General features: G+C 39.5%; 2 protein-coding genes and 1 long non-coding RNA gene across 8 annotated transcripts in view; 1 reads left to right on the forward strand and 2 right to left on the reverse strand.

The window, feature by feature from the left end:
- LOC141787585 (uncharacterized) lies at window positions 1-18,945 on the forward strand. The gene is made up of 3 exons (XR_012598086.1): window positions 1-49; window positions 420-497; window positions 18,876-18,945. It is a non-coding gene; the product is annotated as an uncharacterized LOC141787585 (long non-coding RNA).
- rassf10b (Ras association domain family member 10b) lies at window positions 6,827-8,540 on the reverse strand. Its single transcript, XM_074666856.1, has one exon. It carries the CDS (start codon window positions 8,411-8,413, stop codon window positions 7,058-7,060), a length of 1,356 nt encoding a protein of 451 aa, XP_074522957.1. The 5' UTR covers window positions 8,414-8,540; the 3' UTR covers window positions 6,827-7,057.
- The window catches only part of tead1b (TEA domain family member 1b), a 45,747-nt gene continuing 40,165 nt past the window's right edge, over window positions 13,503-19,084 (reverse strand). For all 6 annotated transcript variants that reach the window (XM_074666095.1, XM_074666094.1, XM_074666097.1 and 3 more), the window contains one exon: window positions 13,503-16,551. In XM_074666095.1, coding sequence (XP_074522196.1) covers window positions 16,438-16,551 — 114 coding nt within the window. In that variant the 3' untranslated portion in view covers window positions 13,503-16,437. The remainder of the gene's footprint in view (window positions 16,552-19,084) is intronic.

The following is a 19,084-nucleotide window of genomic DNA, read 5'->3' on the forward strand; positions in this document are numbered from 1 at the left end:
CACGAGCTGCCCCGAACGAGCCAGCCACTGGTTGTCGCTGTAGCTTCCGGTAAGTCACACTTTACGTTAGTTTGTTTACCTGTTTAGGGGCTGCCGGTTAGCAGATGAGAGGCTGACAAACTCCTATCTATGCTTCAATTAAGCTGAGGTAACAAAAAATGTAGGCAAACGTTAACTTTGCAATGTAATGTGAAATGTAATCAAACGTTTGTTAATTCATTTAACAGTGCTTTGATATGTGTCCTGTCCTGTTTCTATTATGGTTTGTGGCACAGAATCACAACGGTCAACTCAAAATGTGGTTAAATAATCGGAAGAACTATAACAACCCTTCTGAATAAGAGCCAGCAATCAAGATTTAAATAACTTTATTGCTGCTATAGCTGCTAACAATGACTATTCACTTTTGAATTCCACAGATAGCCATGAACCAGTTTCTCTCAGCCTTGGTGACAGCTGTTCCTGAGGAGAACCTTGCAAGAATAACAAAGGACAAGGTGATGTAGCTACATGACCTAAGTCAGTATTCAAGGCATTGCCTAAGAATGCTAAAGAGCCAAATGAAGACCTTTTTTGGTCCACTTGGGCTGGACCAGAATCGAGTATTCACCCAGACCATTGTATAACACGAGATAACAGTGCATAAAAAAAAAAACCATGGCCGTTCTCATATTCTGTATTTACCATAGATTAAAACATCATCATTACAATAGCCACAAAGGTGAGTTTTATGCTTGAACATTGTTCACTGTTTACAGTTGGTATATGCTTGAACCGCAGTCAGTCAAAAGAAGCACTATCGCTGTTAGCTGAACATTAACTGAGACATTTAATTTTACCTTTGATCTGAAAAAAAAACAGCTAAATCTCAATAAATAGATTTCAGAGGTAATGTAAATTGTTAAATATCCATTAAACTATATATTAGGTTTCATAGGAATAAAGTCTGTGTCGGTCAGTCCACTGGTTGTGATTTTGTCCCTCTGAGAAGGTTACTGGAGGGTAAAGAGCCAATTGGTGACAGATCTGGGCTACGTCTGCTCCTACAGGAGGTGACAGGCCTGCAAACCCTCATAGAGAGGTTGTACAGTATCCCACAGCCGAGGTCCTGGGGGTCAGCACCCGGACTTACAGGATTAACACACCTGCCAGTGGCACAATGAGGTCTAATGAGCACACACTGGCTGGCCCAGTTATTTAGCAGCAGGCCCAGTGCTTTCTGAGCGGCTCACACCTCAGCGCTGGTATTGAAGTCCTGGCTCCAGAGTCAATACCTTCATTAGTGACTTCATGGTGGATCACTCCCTGTGGCTGAACAAAAGGCTCCCAGGAACACAAAGTGACACATTTCAGGGATTAGTGAAGTCTGGCAGGTTATGCCATTAGGAGAGGCTCCGTTTGTATTCCTGGCTAGGAATTTGCTTTGACTGCAGGAGAAATGATTGATTTCAGTGAGATTAATTGGACAAGGTTTTCTTCCGCTCAACAGTTTGATGAAGTTTGAAGTTGTGTTGACATATTTCATAAGATCAGGACCATTGATGTTAAGATTCACTCAATCTTATGTGGATTAAAAGAGTTAAACACTAATATAGACAGAAAATATGGGCTACCTAGGTGTTGTGTGGGGGAGTCCCACTGGCTGTGCATTCTCAAAATCTTCACCTGCTGCTACCACGTTTGTCTTCCTGCTTTAGCCACCCTGTGCTGCAACCCTCCACTTTCTCCCTAACTCAAACCAATAGACCACAGTTTATTGTTGTCTTGCCCCTACTGTTGATGTTTTTTTCCATAAGTTTTGGAGAATAAGCCTCTTTATTTTTATTAGAACTATGGAGCTAAGTAGATGGAAACTCACGCTTGTTGCACAGCTCTTGAAAACATTTTTTTATAAAACTGTTGTCTAAAAAGGAAATAGGATGCTGCAGAAAAGAACAAAAGCAAAGAAATAACTCAATTTTTGTCCTAATGGGTCAAATTATCATCATTTGAATAAATACACTATGGTCTGACACATGATCTGGAGACAATACTCTTCAGGATGTCGCCTCCTCATTCAGATAGAGCTGATGTACAGAAACGGTCTCATGGCTCTTCATGAGGTTAACTCTGTTGACATGATGATTTAGTGGCAGTGCGGACACCTCTGGTCCCACTAGTGCTCACACACCCCTTAATAAACCCTCTGCTGGTTCTATGAAGAGACAGAATTTGACAGCCCTGCTGCTTAAAGCGTGCTTCCTTTATCCGCTTCTGCTCCCCTCCTGCTCACCTTAATGACCCCCTCAGCAGAGGGGGTCGGGTGGCTGCGATACTTCAGTAACTTAACCTCTGATAACATGACCTGCGAACCCTGTCATGACCCCCAAACAAAAGCTGTGACATCTTATTTGTTTTGTTCTGGCGTGTTTTGTTTGTATGAGTTGTGCATATTTCTGCCAGGAAATAGTCAAAAAGAAACAGAATCTTTGATATAAACTATGAGTGACATTCCTCCAAAACTTTGCTGTGTCTAACAAAACCAGTTCAGGGATCACCTTTAGAGAAGAGACCCTCCAGATTCCAGAGTTTCCTTTAGAGTGGCCCCAAATCCTCTGAGGACTCTCCAGATTATACAAACTTGACATTTATGAAACCCCATTCAGAAGTGTGGGAAACACTCCACATGGGCTCCACCTCTGAAACAAAAGACGAGGAATGTGCTCAAGTTTTCCTCCGAGAATAATGTACATGGTTTTGCATTTGCACTGGTGGCATGTGACATAAAGGGTTTATTCTGTCAGGTAGGGCTAATTTATGTTCCTCTGCGGCACAGAGTAGTAAATGAAAAGAGCCACATGAGAAAGGGTGTTGGGGGCAGGAAGGCTGCCATTCACAAAGAGTGTAACACAGTACTTCCTCCTTGTCTGATAATGACTGCCCTAAATTCAGAGAACAAAGACACTTAAGGTGGCCTCAAGGTGACAGTGTATGCATGCTTTCGCAGAGACCAGTCCAAACTAAGAAATTATTCATATTTTCATCAGTTAATCTGTATGTGCATTGTGTTGACAGTTTAAAAATGTGGTCAAACTGTCTTAGTTTTACAAAACCATTATCTCACTTTGATTCAGAACCACTTGCATGGACTGGAATCCATGTATTTAATTTCTTGAACTTTTTTTTGCTCTGAAGCATGCCTCGTTTGTTGGCTTGAAAACGAGGGAGGATATTTAAAGCATTTCTATTTTGTGGCATTTTATTACACTATGCTTGACAATATGAATCTGTCCAACAATAGAAAATCAGAGTGCAGTTTATCTGCATCCAAAAAATCGTATTCCACAGTCTTTTCCCTGTAGGAGATGTCTTCTGTGCACTCAGTTAAAATTCCTTTCTGCACTCTCAAGGAGAACTTTTTTGAAAAGCGACCAGACGACACAGCGACTCATTGCCCCTGGGGCATCAGACTGGGGGAGAAGTGGTACTTGAGCATTGGGAGCCTTAATGTGAAAGGGGCCCACAAGGGTTTCAGAAATGAAAAGCTTTCAATGTTAGCGGGGGTCCATAGAGGATGCCTGTGCACAGGGCCCATCATTTTATGCAACACCCTTGCAAGGCACAAGGACAAAAGCCTGGAGCACTTTCATAACATTTCCTCTCTGCTGCACCACACACTTTGGATGTTAAGATATGTCTCCATCTGGACTGGTGTTATATTTTTGACAAACTCAGTTCCCTCTGTAAAGTCATGTACTAAGGAGGAGCAAAGCATTTGTGGCTTCTTGTGAGTCTGTGTACCCAGTTCTTCTTCTCAGCCATAACTACAAAGAAGATTGGAAACTATCAGTGCAGCTGTTATTTCTGTGCGTCTGATTTATCTGTGACTCATTTCAGCATAGTCAGCCCAAACATCCGTAAAAAAAAAAAGACATTTAAACACATTAGAAAGAGACTGGTTGGATGACCTATATTGAACTAAATTAAATATGTTGTTGTTCTCACTTGTTAAGGCTTGGACTTTGTTTTAGCATCGTAATTTTGATGACTGCTTTGCTTACTTGCTTTTGATGACACTACCTCGCTCACAGCTTGAATTTTGTTTGTATTTCGTTGCAGTGTGTATCTTTTTTCAAACTCTGAAACCGCAACTTAGCGTCATGTTTTTATATGAATATCTTATAAAAAGAACCTTTTGAAACATGTTTCAGTAATTGCACATCCGGGAATTTAAGAACTGACACGTTAGTTATTCTCATAGCAGAGAGAAAGTGTTGCCGTGATAAGATACAATAGCAAAACATCCTCACCATGTAACACAGTATACTTAAAACAGATGATCCTCCAATATTCACACGTGTGAGAGTTATGTATCATCGTCACTTTATCTGCTGAGAAACCACTTTCCAATTCTTTTATTCTTTCTGTTGTTATGGATGATTCAATACCGCTATTAGTTGGAATCCAACCCCCGGGACTCAGATTATGTACACCTTAATGTGGTCTTGTGTATCACTGTGTATTCAGCCATAAAGTCTCTACCACGTGCCATATCATTAAAAATTTTGTCTTTGATCAAAACACCTTTTTTTTTTTTAATGTTGGGAGGCTGTGTTAAATTTTTATAATTAATAATGGACTTTATTATTATTATTATTATTATTATTTTTAATGACTGTTACTCAAAATAACCCACACACAACATATCAAATGTTTTAAAATGATATACGTCATGTTTCCAAAAAGTTGGGACAGGTGCAGTCACTTACTGAAAAGATGAACAAGGCTACAAAACAAAACAAAACAAACAAACAAAAAAACATTTGGCAACATATCTCCCAACTAATGACTATACAATGTAGCACTTATGTGACATGACCGGGTCTGATGAGGATATTGAAGAGAGACAGAGCCCCTCAGAAGTAAAGAAGAAGTTTTTTGCTCTGATTGATGTGACATAAGAGTTTGCAAAGAATTTGGGATTTTTATGATCTGCAGCACATACTATTAAGAGAGAATCTGAAGTCATCTCATTACAGAAGAGACAAAGCTGAAAATACCAGTACAGAATGCTGGATCTTGGGGCCTTAAAGCAGCACTTTATTAAATGCAGAAATGATTCTGTTGTGTAAATCACTGCATGAACTCACAATCCCTTCCAGAAAGGAATGTGTCTGGGTAGTTTTTTGCCATATACTGGTGAAACTGCACCATGCAAAGAGGAAACATGGCTATGACATGACTGGGAATCGTTAAATATTTGAGAAACAGTGGGCACTACTTCCTCTATTGTCAAGACGAGAGAGTCCGCCTGACATGGCACAGTTCAGAAGCCAGCATCCAGGACAGTATAGGGATGCACTAATAGCTGACACATCATGGACGGCACCTTTGATGCTGAGCAATAAATAGGTTAGTTTGTTTAGTATAGGTTTATGGCTCTGTAGGTGGAGAGTTTGGGTGCTGGGCTGGGCTGCTTGCAGTCTAGACTTATTATCCATTGTAAACATTTGCAGCTTCATGGAATTAAAATACAATAGAGGAAACCCCTTAACTGTTGAGCAGCTGAAATTCTATCAGGCCACAGTTCTTCTGTACCTTGTGCTTTGCAAACACATACAAAGTATTATAAAAAAGAGGTGATGCCACACACTGATAAACATGCCTTTGTCCCAAGTGTTTTGACATGTGCTTAAAATGAGGCCCATGTCATAAACTGTGTTTTTATTTCTCTTGTTAAACAGAACCAGGAATCCTGCTAGAAAGGGTTATAGACACAACAGGGGATACCAACTGAGGTAGTTTAACCCCTTGCTGACTGCATTTAATTAACAAGTATAAAAATCTATTTTTAATGTGTTTTTGCATTCTTACGGATGTTAAATTGAGTGGAGATTGTAAATTTGAGTACAGTACCCACAATAGTTTGAACTAAGTTATATTATATAAATAGCATGAGAAGTTGAAGCCCTGACCAATGTATTGTGACAAATTGGATCTGATATGATCTTTGATATGTGTAAAATTTCAATCAATAGGTGGTAATGAGATACAAAGGTCATTTCAGCTGCATCAAGATCTGACAGGGTTTGTCGCAAATTTACGACAACAGGCATCAAGGGGTTAACAACAACTCATAACACTGAAATTTGACCGTTAGAGTTAAAAATGATGGAAAAATAGAGTTCCTCCTGATTGGGCTTGATTGTTTAGATGGCATGAAAAATATTTAGACAAACGTATTTTTCCTGGTGTGTTGAAATCAAGGAGATAAATTCATTTTTAGCAGCTAGCTGTAATACCCACATCAGGAGTTTTTATCTGAGGAGTCATTCAGCTCTGTGATACAATCGTCAGGAACATAGAGGAGTCATTGTGTGTCTGTCAGACAGTAAGTGCATAAACTGTCATCTATGAAAGAGACTGTTTCTGTCCAGGATGGCAGCGCTTCAGTTTGAACTCCTTCTGTTTTGACTTTATTGTTTGGTCTGCAGAGGTTTTCTTATCACTCAGTGTCTGGGTCACAGTGAAAGCTGAGATGACATCCTTCAGGACTGAGACTATTATTCCTCACACCTTATATCTTTGTGTTTTGACGGATGGCTCTGAGCCATGTGTATAAGTGTAGCAGGGGGGTTGTGGAGATGATCTGCTTTTCAGCCACTCAGTTTTATTTGTTGTATTTTATTTTTCATCTCAACTCATCACTTAACCCCACAGTCATGACCTGAACACCATCTCTGTTAATATCACTCCACAGTTTCTGGGTCATTGTGGCGAGAAAAGGGAACAAGTGAACTTAATCTTTGGAAGCAGTTTTATTTTTACGTCAAACTGCAACTTTCTTGGAGAGATTAACACTTATTACCCCACCAAAAATGAACTGGAGCTCTAAAACCAGATTAAGAAGGATATAAAAAGATATAGGAACATGTGGGGATTAACATGATGCCATACAAAGAAAAGATCAATTTGAATTCACCACTTTGGATTATAAAAGTGAATGTCATTGACTTTGGAGCATTATGATCCCTGAGGCTGCAGTTCATTTGGTAGATGATACAATGTATTAGAAAGTTTAAACCAAAGATTCCCACACAGGGTGGCTGTCTGAGTCCTGACTGTGCAGAGAACTTAAGCCAGTGTCTGAGTCGTCATCGTTCACGCTGTGAGCTTTTGACAGACCCCTGGCCTGCTCCACCCACTCACCCTGCCCCTCCAAAGTGCTCATCATCCCTGTTTCATCATCTGCCCCGTGCTGACATCTCCCCTCTCTGTCAGTGCCTTCCTCTATGTCCAAAGTGTTCACTTTCTCCAGCAAATCCCTCATTTCTTTCTCTCTTGCTGCGCAAATCTCCTCGGTCAGCACTAAATCGTTCCTAATAGCATCCAAATCCGTGTTGAGGCGCAGACCGATGTATAAACTCACATCTAACTGCGTTCTGATCCTCTCCCCTCTCATCAGCAGCTCGTTTTCTGACTCTGGGTCCGCCTCTGTGTGAGTTAGGGACGCTGCGCCCTCTGTGCGCTCTGGGCCTTTGCTCTGCAGCTCCTCAGTCCTCCGCTGCATCCAGCGCTGGTTCAGCTCCTCCTGCATCTGCTGCGTGATAATGTCTATAAGAGCCTCCTGCTCCCACAGCTCCTCTTGCAGTCTGACTACGTCTTCACGCTGTCGGAAATACTCCTCGCACTTTTCAAGGGTCTCAGCTGAGCATAACTTGTCCCCCTCAAGTCTGGAGACTGAGACAGCATCTTCTAAATATGTGTCCTGCACATAATTCACCCCATGTCTCTTCATTCTGTCGAAATGGACGTTTGCCTCGCGCCTCTCGATCTCTGAATCCAGCTCAGTAATTCTCTGAACCTGCTGGCGGATTGTGTGATCCTGAGAGATCACAAGATGAACCAAAGTTTCCATCCTCTCTGCCGAGGGCGCGTCCTTGTGTTCCACCCGTGCCCTCTTCTTGTTCATCTTCTCCAACTTTCTGAAAGCTTTCCTCACAATCCGACGTTGCTTTTCAGGTGAAATGCCAGCCATGGGAGAACGTGAGGTCCCTTTGGGAGCACAGGGACCGTGTTTGCTCTGCACTACGCGCGCCTCTGCGCTCCGGGCTCCGTAGTTTGCTAATGAAGCTTCGTTTTTTACCAACACAAACTTAACGTTGTCCTGTTCTTCTCCCCATGCGACCCATAGCCTTAAAAGTTTTGTTTTGTTTGGCAAAATCCTCTCAAAGCCTCTCCACTTCTCCACGATGCAGTAACCAAGAGAGCCCCCGGAGAGCGAGGCTGTGGAGAGGCCGCGCTGAGAGTCCCGATCCTCCAGAAGCACTTTGACAACATCCGAGCAGGTCGTGCGCCTTGACAGTCCGAAGACGACCTTTTCCTCTCGGCATACCCACACTGAGATCTTACTCTCCTCGGACTCCGACATCATGAATGCCTTCTGAGCTGCACCTTGGAACGAGAAATAGTCCGTGGAGCAAAGCGCCGCTATGTCCAAGCCTGTTTCTCTCGCTTGTTTGAGCGCAGCACTGCAGACCAATAGTTACTCGTGCTTTGGCGGTCCATGTGTCCCTCTGTGCACTCTCCCTTTGCAAAGTCCTGAAAAGACTTTCAGTTGTGCTTCTGCTGCGCCCTCACGTGACAAACACTCGCCTGTGTCACTATGAGGACGTCATGATACGAGGTGAGATTTGGGGTTTGAGGTGATGATCGTCAGCTGAATCTCATTCACTTTTTTTTTTCTCGTTGTGATAGTTACTTACGGACAACTTTTCATGCGTGCAGCCACACCTACAGGCAACTTAGAGTCACCAATCAACCTAGTGAGCATGTTTTTGGACTGTGGGAGGAAGTACCCAAAGAGAGAACCAAAATTTATCATACTTTAAGTATTTTATGTGTCCAATATCTTAGATACATCACATGCGTCAACCCATAACATTATTCTTTTCAGAAGGTTATTGACATCCCACAACAAAGGCAATAGTCCTCCACAATCCCTGTGATGGTCAATTGCAGCTACTTCTGTTGATCCTGGGTTGATGGAGATGCTTGTGTCAGCTGCTGAGTCAGGAACGGCCCCAAACATATGGGGCAGGTACCCCGATTGGCATGAATGTATGGTGACGGGGCCTGCATTTGTGAAGGCTGCACTTGAATTAACTGCAAAGGATGTTGCTCCCCCGTATATGTTTGTGGCATAAGAACCCACACTAATTTAGAGGACTGTGCAGAAAAATCCCTCAGCACATCTGTCTGCTGGCTATGTGGCAGCAGCTGTTGATGTAGATGCAGTCGTTGTTGCTCACAGACCAGCTCAGTCAAATCTGTGAACAAACAAAACCACTGATCAGTCTTCTTATACTTTAAATACAAGTTGCTGTTATTTAAGCCAACATCTAATAATATACTCAGACTGAGAGTGAATACATTTCCTAGAAGGTATCTTAAAGGTATGTTTTGAAATCAATAAGATCCATGAGTCTGCCATCCAAGCAAATCAACCTTAAGCTAAGTGTTTAAAGTTGATCCTGTGCTGTTGAGATCTTACATGAAGCTCAGTGTAATTCATGGACATATTGTCACTACCTGTCACTTTAGCAGGAGCTTTCTTTCTTCCTATCTTCGGCCTCACCCTCTTGGGCTTTTTGCCCTAAACAACAACAAGACATAAATCTTTATTTAAATATATTAAAAACAACAACAACAACAACAACAAAACATCTAACACATCTCTTAAAGGCTTGATTGGCTAGTCTAAAAATAACTGAATGTTGTTCATTTCTCCTGTGACACTAGTAAAAACAGCAGTGTAGTGCAAGCATGGACTGTTTGTTGGTAAAAAAAACTTCACAGAAGGAAAACAGTTTCATGTTAATGTTTCACATCTAGAGGGTGTGTGAGATACTTATGTTATCTTGACTTGTGTCTAAGGGTTTAGGGATCCCCCTATCTATTTGTTTATTTCCTAAGCTGCTTTAACAGTCACTGATTTTTGCAGAGATTCATGTCAGAAAACCTGCAATCAATACTGTACCAAGCAGCCTCATGTTGTAAGACTCCCTCCAAACTTTTGTTGGAGGAAAGTGTCACAAAAATGTTCCTAACATCAAACCTTTGTGTTTTACAGTAGTTCTTGCTCTGTCTCATTTTATTTTTCCTGAGATAAGACTCCATCAAATACAGAGGTTAAAGGTGAAGTCTGTGTCAAATTTGTACTTGGTATCTGTTTTTGTTTTTGTTTTCTCCTGTGTATATCTCTGATGTTGTTAAAATGTATGAATTTTGTGCAAAAATCATGTCCTTACATAGTTGGATTTCCAGTTTGGGTACATTTTGTTGTGGGTCAATTTTTCAGTTTTTGCTGCTTCTTTATAAAGTGACTTCTCTTCTTCTGTCAGGAGATTCCACTGTAGACAGATGACAACGCATGGTCATTAAGCGCACACACACACACACACACACACACACACACACACACACACACACACACACACACACACACACACACACACACACACACACACACACACACACACTGACGAACAGGTTAGCCAGACTATATGCACAGCAAAAGACATTGTAAAAGACAAACATATGTTCAAATTCTTTTCATTGGCCATTTATAGAAAACATATTTAATTTTTTTCCCAAACTTTGTACAGGGTAAAAACCCTAACAGAAAGCTAACACACTCACTTCCTGGCTGAGGTATTTAGCAACACTTGCAGACCCTCTGACTTTTATTTCATCTGGCACAGTATTCCTTTTCATTGACACGAAGATAATGAATGAATTACGTGGCTGCTTTATGTACGGCTCGTTCTTGTGCTGCATTTCTTCACTCTTTCCCTCTCTGTGTATAAAAACAGTGATAGTTCATGTTATCATTCTGATAAAGTATTGGGACATAGCTTTTTTCATATACAAAGACATGTTAATATGTAGTTAATTGCCTCAAAAAAAGAGGGAAAAGAAATAAGGGATGAATTTTGAAGAAAGCACATGTGTTTGTGGGTATGGTGATACGCACAAGTGTTCTTCTGCTTACGTGTGAGTATGTTAGTGTTACTTACAGGATATGCACAGGGTTTTGATCCTGCTCCAAGGCTGCAGAAGAGCTTGTCGATGTCCCCAAAGTCTAGAAAATAAAGAAAAATGCACCAAGGTGACTAAACATGCTGCAGTGGTGTCATCTGTCCACTGAGTGTCAGCATTTGTACTGAATTTGCTGCACATGTGGAGTTAAAGACACTCATTGAAAGCTGCAGAGGCAAAGAACGTGGTTCATATGAACATAAGATGTTAGCAGTAGAAACAGAAACTTATGTCAAAACCTCAACTTGTTTGAGACTTTTTTACAATCTTATATCTTTGCAGGAATTGAAACCAGAGAGGGTGGTTAAGCGACAGCTTGTCACAAATGACCAATTAACTGACCCACAAAATCAAAAAAGTTACTGACAATGCTGTTTAGAGCAAATTCACCTTTTCATTGAACTTATAATATTTTAAAATTTTTGCCTCAATAATACTTTTTATATTGAATACGAATCAACTTCTCACAAGTATCTCGGGGATGCTGCTATGTAAACTGAAATATCACATCTCTTTAATTTTAAACATCTATACAGCAGTACTGTCCTGGTGTAAACGTCTAATCTCACTAGATATGGCATAGCTGACTTTCCATATGTCTGTATGCAGGAGCAAAGAATGAAGAAAAACCCAAAGAATGTGTTCATATGCTTTAGTGTCCTAGTTAAGTGAAATGGTCCAGAAGGAATATACAGGTGTCTTAAAACCAGGATAGAAACTTCTTTTGGTCTTTGAAGCCAGAAAGGGATGTTTGCATGACCAGAAACTTTTACTTATTGTCTTACCTGCTCCTGGTTTGGCTCATGATCCATGTTGCCTGGCACCCTGTCCTCTTCCTTTGGTTTTTAAAAGCATGGATTGAAAAAATAACTTGTTGAGTTGCTGGGTAAACAGTTGATCTTGTGTGTAAACAATGCAACCACGGTTATGTGTAGGATCCCAGACATAAACACAGGGAAAAAATAAAAAATAAAAAAACACAGCAAAAGCAAACTGTATGGAATACAGAATAGTCTACATGCAGCTCACCTAAACTTGATATTTCAATATTCATTAATTTAAATTTCAATATTCATTAATTTATAGAAACCACTTATCCCGTTCAGGGTTGCAGATGGCTGGAGCCCAACTGTCATTGGGCGAGAGGTGGGGTACACCCTGGACTGGTTACCAGTCAATCACAGGGCTGACACACTGATGGTGCATGTGTACACTCACACCCAGCAGCCAATTAACCTGAGGAGCATGTTTTCGGACTGTGGAAGGAAGCTGGAGTACCCAGAGAGAAACATGCAAACTCCAAACAGAAAGGCCCACCAACCAAACTGGGAATCAAACCAGTGACTGTAATGCTGTGAGGCTGCAGAGCTAACCGTTGGGCCACCGCACAGCCAATATTTCAACATAATATGATAAAATATTTAAAACAAACAGACATGAACTTACCTGTGCTGGACTTGAATTGAAGCCCTTTCTCTGACTCTGCAAAGAAAAGTTAAAATAGATTTCGTTTCTTAGGTTACCACTTAAAATCCTCCATTTGTTATGACGGTTCAAATTCGAATCTGAACAGTCTAGTTCAAAAGTAAATACTGTTCCACGTGTAGGGAAAGGTTGTTGGAGCCCCCCAAGGAAAAGCCAAGAAAATAAACACACACACACACACACACACACACACACACACACACACACACACACACACACACACATATATATATATATATATATATATATATATATATATATATATATATATATATATATATATATATATATATATATATATATATAAATATATATAGAAAATGTTCAAATGTCTTAAAAATGTGTTGAATCACCAATCATGCATGTCAGCACATGAAGGATGACGTGTTTCAAAGAAACCAGGATCAACTGTTAACAAACCTCATTTGTACCAGCATTTTGGTTTAAAGGGAGCATTTAAGTAATCATTTTAATAAGTCAGGATTCACATGTACACAGAAATTTGTATAGCTGGTATGATTCCCAAACTACCATCAGCTTACTATTCTATCCACTTTTAGTGATACATTTGATTCAAAAGCCTTTGCTGTCTGAAATAAGAGCTTAAATTAGTTTACTAATTTCTCAATTTTAATTCATGATTTAATTTCATTTTACTTATGCAATGCCCCCCTCTGCTGTTGTATACAGTCATTGCAGTTGAGTATCCCTCACATGTAAAACAGGGCCTGTATGTAGAGTAAGTGGCTCCTCCTACTGTTGGTCTCAGGTACTGTTGGTACAGTCAAGCAATTACAAGGATGTGTCTCCACTACACACACTTTCTAAGCAGAAACACACACTGTGCTTCTTCACAGATATTCTGCTGAATGTTTAATTAAAGCAACAAGAAAAAGAGGCAATATTTTCAGATTTATTTAACTTCAATATTGCGTACATACAAAGTGTCTAGAAAGCTACAAAATATCTACTATTATCAAGAAGGCATCATAATATTACAGAGCAAAGACAAGACCATATGCAGAACACAGAAACATTGCAGAGCTTCTTTTCTCCTTTTGCAACTCTTTATTTTATCATGGATACGAAAAGATATCACACATCTGTACCAAGAAAAGCTAGGATATATTTTTTTTTACAAAGCACCTTTTTACAAAAACAAGTCTGCACACAAAACTTCAATGTGTGTTTGATAACTATATGTGAGCTATGTGAAAAATCACTTTAAAGCCGCCATCTGAGAAAGGGTCATGAAACAAACGAAAAAGGTACCAGTACCTACTCTTAAACAGAATTACAAAATTAGCTAAACTGCTGATATGTTTGCAGCATGATTTCTCAACTTGGCTGATTAATTGATTTCATTTCTTTTCAACATGTCCGCTGTCTCTTTAAACAGTCCACCCAACATTCGTGTCATTGAATGCATCAGTCCTGCTGTTGTAGTGTTTTAACCATGTGTCCAAATGTACCAGCAGTGCAGCAGCAACATCTTCACCATCTCAGTGGGCTTTAACAAACAGACAATATCGTCACATAACCAAGTACAACTTTATACAAGTACAAGAAGAAAACAGGAACATCACACTAAGTAATGAATAAATGTGAACTGATACACAGGGTAAACAAAAAAAATCTGTCAAGTCTCCACAGTGTCCACAGGACTGTGGCCAAATACTAAATGACTGAATTCTTCTGCATCCAGAGACATTGTCTGCATTTGATAAGAGCTTCTCCCATTAAAATACTTGAGATAATAATATTCATGTAAGAAACAGGACAAGTTTGAGTAGTTATAGTGTTAACAATGGAAATATTAACCTTGACGGCTTCGTCCACACTTTGAAAAATGATGAATTTCAGATTGGATTACATTAAAACAGCCCAAGAGAAATCAGGTCAGAGCCTGTTCTTTTACGATTACCAATAAATAAACATTTTTTTCTCTACTGAAAGACAGAAAAAAAGGAGTTGTCATTCCCTGCTTTAACACACAATCAGCATCATCAAAGGTACTGTGGCGTTATAGTGAAGTTTCACATCGTGTGGTTTGTGGAAAATAGAAATCATAATGTTCCTAAAATTAGCCGACACTTGAACCTGCAAGTGTGCACAAAGCAGAGGCTGCAGAGTTTATATCCTGCATTAAGTCAGCGGCTGCTCTGTATCAACAGGTCTCTCACTCTTTGACCTCAAACAGAGAAACATTTCAACTACATCACTTGTGAAATCACTTTGCAAATTTTCAATACATCATTTATGTCATCTACCAGGAAACAGCTCTGCGATTCTGTCACTATCCTTCAAAAAGGCAATGTGGTGATTGGTTTCGCTTTTGTCTCTTTTTTGGTCTTGCAACTTTTGATTTTAAAATTCTGTTGATTTTTTTTTCTTTTTTTTGAGCTGGACATTTTTAACCAAAGGCACTTCCTTGCTACCAAGCAGGACATATGAAAGAGTGACGTTATCTGTGTTTTTGGTCTTGTACAACTGGAAAGGCAGACAGTCTGTGTTTCAGGAGCATGTGAGTGTGCATGTGAAAAAAACACAACCTGTATTTTCCTATTTCTGAACATATTTTAACTTAAAAGTGCCTCTGAGCAACAACACAAACTGTATTTCTTGGAGTGTACCAGTTAAAAGAAATGGGATCTCTCAGATGTGAAGGTTTAGCAGATATTATATCAGAAAATTGTTTTTGCCTGGTCTTCCCACAAAACTCAATTTAAAAACAAAGCAAAGGGATAGTGTTAGAGCATATTTTAAGGCACTGTACATCTACACTTTGGCAGATAGTATTGTGAATTTCTTACCCAACATATAAAGAGTCTTCCCAGTGTAAAGATCACAGTTTTAGTGGCATCTTTTGGAGTTCACACAGCTTTAACATGTTTTAAGGCTGGGCATCGGCTTAGGCCACAGAAACGTGAACACGAAGGCAGCAACACTCTGACTTAGAGCTAATACACCATACCTCCAGAGGGGGGCGATATTCATAGTCTTTAAAGGGGGCAAAGCAACAGCAAACTGATCAAGGCCTTCTGATGGGGGATTTGTGATTATTCATACCATTGACTAAAAGCACAGATCTAACAGAGGGGGGAAAAAACTCCATCCGGGAAGAGGAACAAAGTGCTTCAGAGTGATATTAGGGCCTGACTATAATCTGCCTAAACCCAAATATTCCCCTGTTAGCAGCCAGAGATATTTGCAGTAAAGAAATGCTAAGTGGGTTGTTGTAATGGAGCAGAAGCAGTCAAAATGAGTGTTTCACAGTGCATTAATTCAATTAATGTCTAAGACTTGGAGTGCTTTAGCAGGAATAAATAAAGCAATGACAGCTAGAGGAAACAAGTTCTGCACCTCCTGCCTCTAGAAATAAGTTTTGTTCTTTGGAAATTCAATCGGCTATGGGTGCTTGTCCATATATCCACAATATGTATGTTCACAATATAATGAAGTACAAACATACAAAAAACACTCAAACATATTACACAGACCACATCAGGCCGCTGATAGAAAAGGCCAACATCCTTTTTTTTCTTACTCTACATAACAAAGCAGAAGAAGACAATAGACAAATTTCCATTTACGAAATTAATTGATTAAATTCTTCAAGAACGGCCACACTTATACCCAACAGAGGAGAATCCCCATATTCAAACATAAAACAACTGTACCGCATTTCACAGCTGCAGTCAAATAACAAACACATTATATTAACACAAATTTAGAACAACTGACTTCACCCGATACCATGACCAGAAAGCATTGTGGATGTGACTTCCAGGTTAGAGGCACTGCCACTTGTTTTGAGTTTGGTAAGTCTATGAAAAGAGGGGGGATTGAAGGCGTGGGAATGGGGAGTCTTCCTCATTCCTTTACCAGTCTGTAGATATGATGCTGGGCGCCGTGCTCACTGTTTGAAACCTCAAACACGCACGCCATACATAGCAGCGTTTCCTGTGTGTCCCTGTTTGTCACCACCTGAAAGACAACAAATGCACAGTCACTTTGCAGCAGAAAAACACTTTGTGTTATTGAAACACTTCATATGATTTTTTTTAAATGCTGAAATATCAGAAAGAAGTTAAGAATAACTGGTGCTTTTTTCATAGTTGGTCAATTCTTTTTCCACTTATTTTCTTACTGCAGTTTAACTCCGCAAAATTCATCCTTACATTGCCATGCAGCACATTAAAATCTCTTCAAGTATTTTCTTGCCAAGGATAAGACTGAATTTTTAAAATCCCTGGGTGAGGATATAGCTTTAAGCTCCTGTGATGAACATTGTGTGGATTTTAGTGCCCCCTGTAGGCAAAATGATTCCTCCTATATCTGCTCATTCTGTCCTGAAATTGTGTAAAAGTGTCTTCTGACATCAGCTGTCATCTTGTTTTCTGCTAACAGTCAGCTCATCACTTAAAATGATTAACTCTGATGGACAGAGTCAAATTAAGGGGTTTGACTTCAACTGCCCCCACAAACACACACACACCCCCTTGTGGCAGTTACCTGCAATAAAAACTACAATGAAGAAACCGTCATGAGTCACTCTTGATTACAAATACACTCCAGCAGCAATGTTATGTAATAATTTCTGTATCAGAGCTCTCAGAGCATAAAACACACACACTCCAATAGGGCCTGGGCGATATGCGATTCTCACGATTCAGTTCTGTTTCAATTTCTGGGGTGCCGATTAAACTTAAATTGCAATTCTTCAATATTTATGATTTTTTCAATTTTTAGTTTGCTTTTTGAACACCAGACCATGTGAAAAAGTTAAATGTTGATGATAATGTCTCCAGACTATATCTGGAGGCATATTTTCCCATAAAATGCACATCACGTGAGTCAAAGTGGTAACCTTTTTCCATTCCAGCTTATAAACAAAGACTGGAATGAAGAATTTGACTTTGAAAAAAAAATGTTTTGACAAAAAATTCTTAATTTAGATATTGTCAAACATAAAATCCCGATACATATTGATTAGTTTCCCCAACCCCTATTCCAAGATTTAAAACAGAAGTTAGGATTGTGTTAGAAAAGAGGCACTGATGAAAATCTCTGGGGATTTGGCGAAAATATCTTTAAAAAAAAACAGGGAGGACTCAAACATCTTGTAAGGATTTTAAATAAATTTATACAGGGTATATGCTAAAATCCTGAGGTTGATTTCAATACCTTTTAAGACTTTTTCAAAAACCTTTAAAAAAGTTTTAAGACTTTATCGCAACTTTCAGTTGTTGTTGGCATTCACTTTTTAACAGTTGTAGTTTACATTTTTACAGAAATGATGTAATCTAAGGAGGAATAAAGGTTGAAAGAACAAATGAAACTAAAGGCAGGTTTATCAACACTCCTACAACAAGAAACAGCAGTTATTCAAGGCCAACTTGCTGAAGAAAATGAGAAATTATTTTATCATTTTTAAAATTTAGGACATGTGCCGGAGATTGTGTGATTTGCTTTAATGTTGTATTTAATTTCTCTTTATGAAACTAGAAATGACATTATTTATAGCTGGTGTTTATACCGCTCACAATTCTTATTGTTTTATTTTATTGTAACTAGAGTCTTTATGTATTTTTTTATTCTATTCTTTTTTTATTTTTGTATTTTTCTACTGACTCCATCGAGTTCTGCTGTTAACACGACAATTTTCCAGTTTGGGATCAATAAAGTAACTCTATTCTTTTTTATTCTATTCTATTTTAGAACTTTATAGGCTGAATGTTTAACGTCCCAATCAGGGGACAGTTGCAAGGAGGAAAATGAATATTCATGGATATTTTTGGGGTCAAAGCTTGAACACCTATGAAACTTAATACCTCATAAAACCACAATTAAGACTTTTAATACTTTTTAAGACCCTTAATTTTCCCAAAGTTGATTGATCAACTTTTAATACTTTTTAAGACCCCGCAGACACCCTGTTATAGACTTTTCCAAAGGCAGCAAACTGAAAGCTTTTAAACTCAGTCATCAAGACCAAAAGGCATGTATGAAGATGCAGGTTGATAACTGAAATAACAATCTGTTATCCGACACTTCCGTTTCTGTTTCCTACTGCAGATCTCAGAGCTTCTTAAAGCTCTCCAACTCTTAACCAAAAAAGTCCTCAGCTTTGAAAGGTTAAAAAGATGGATTTCGTACTGGTCTTAACAGTTTTAGTCTTAACAAGCTTTAATCTCCGTCTCTCTATGTGTTTTTGCTTCCTCAGTAGTGCTGCATGACACTTTAAGACCCCATGTGATGGTAATAACAGGGGTTCCTGCCCCCTCTTATCCTCCCTATCCCCCCTGCAGATAATGAGGCTCCTCACACTGTGTTTCATCCCCTGTGGAATGACAGAAATGTAGGACCAGCCAGAGAAACTCATCTGCAGGCCCAGTCAACCTCCCACTCCTGTGTTTCTTTATAACGCCACCAACACACGCTGACAGCAAAGAGAAGAAGAAGAAGAATGAGAGCCCTGGAGAGGGAGGTTGCCCACTCAGGTCACAGAGGTGATTAC

This window comes from Halichoeres trimaculatus, unplaced genomic scaffold (assembly GCF_033239565.1).
Source record: "Halichoeres trimaculatus isolate MK-OKI-2021-1 unplaced genomic scaffold, fHalTri1.1 fHalTri1_scaffold_3, whole genome shotgun sequence".
NCBI lineage: Eukaryota > Metazoa > Chordata > Actinopteri > Labriformes > Labridae > Halichoeres > Halichoeres trimaculatus.

Coding starts and splice junctions, on each gene's coding strand:
- rassf10b (XM_074666856.1), bottom strand. CDS start 8,413: ATGATGTCGGAGTCCGAGGAGAGTAAGATCTCAGTGTGGGTATGCCGA.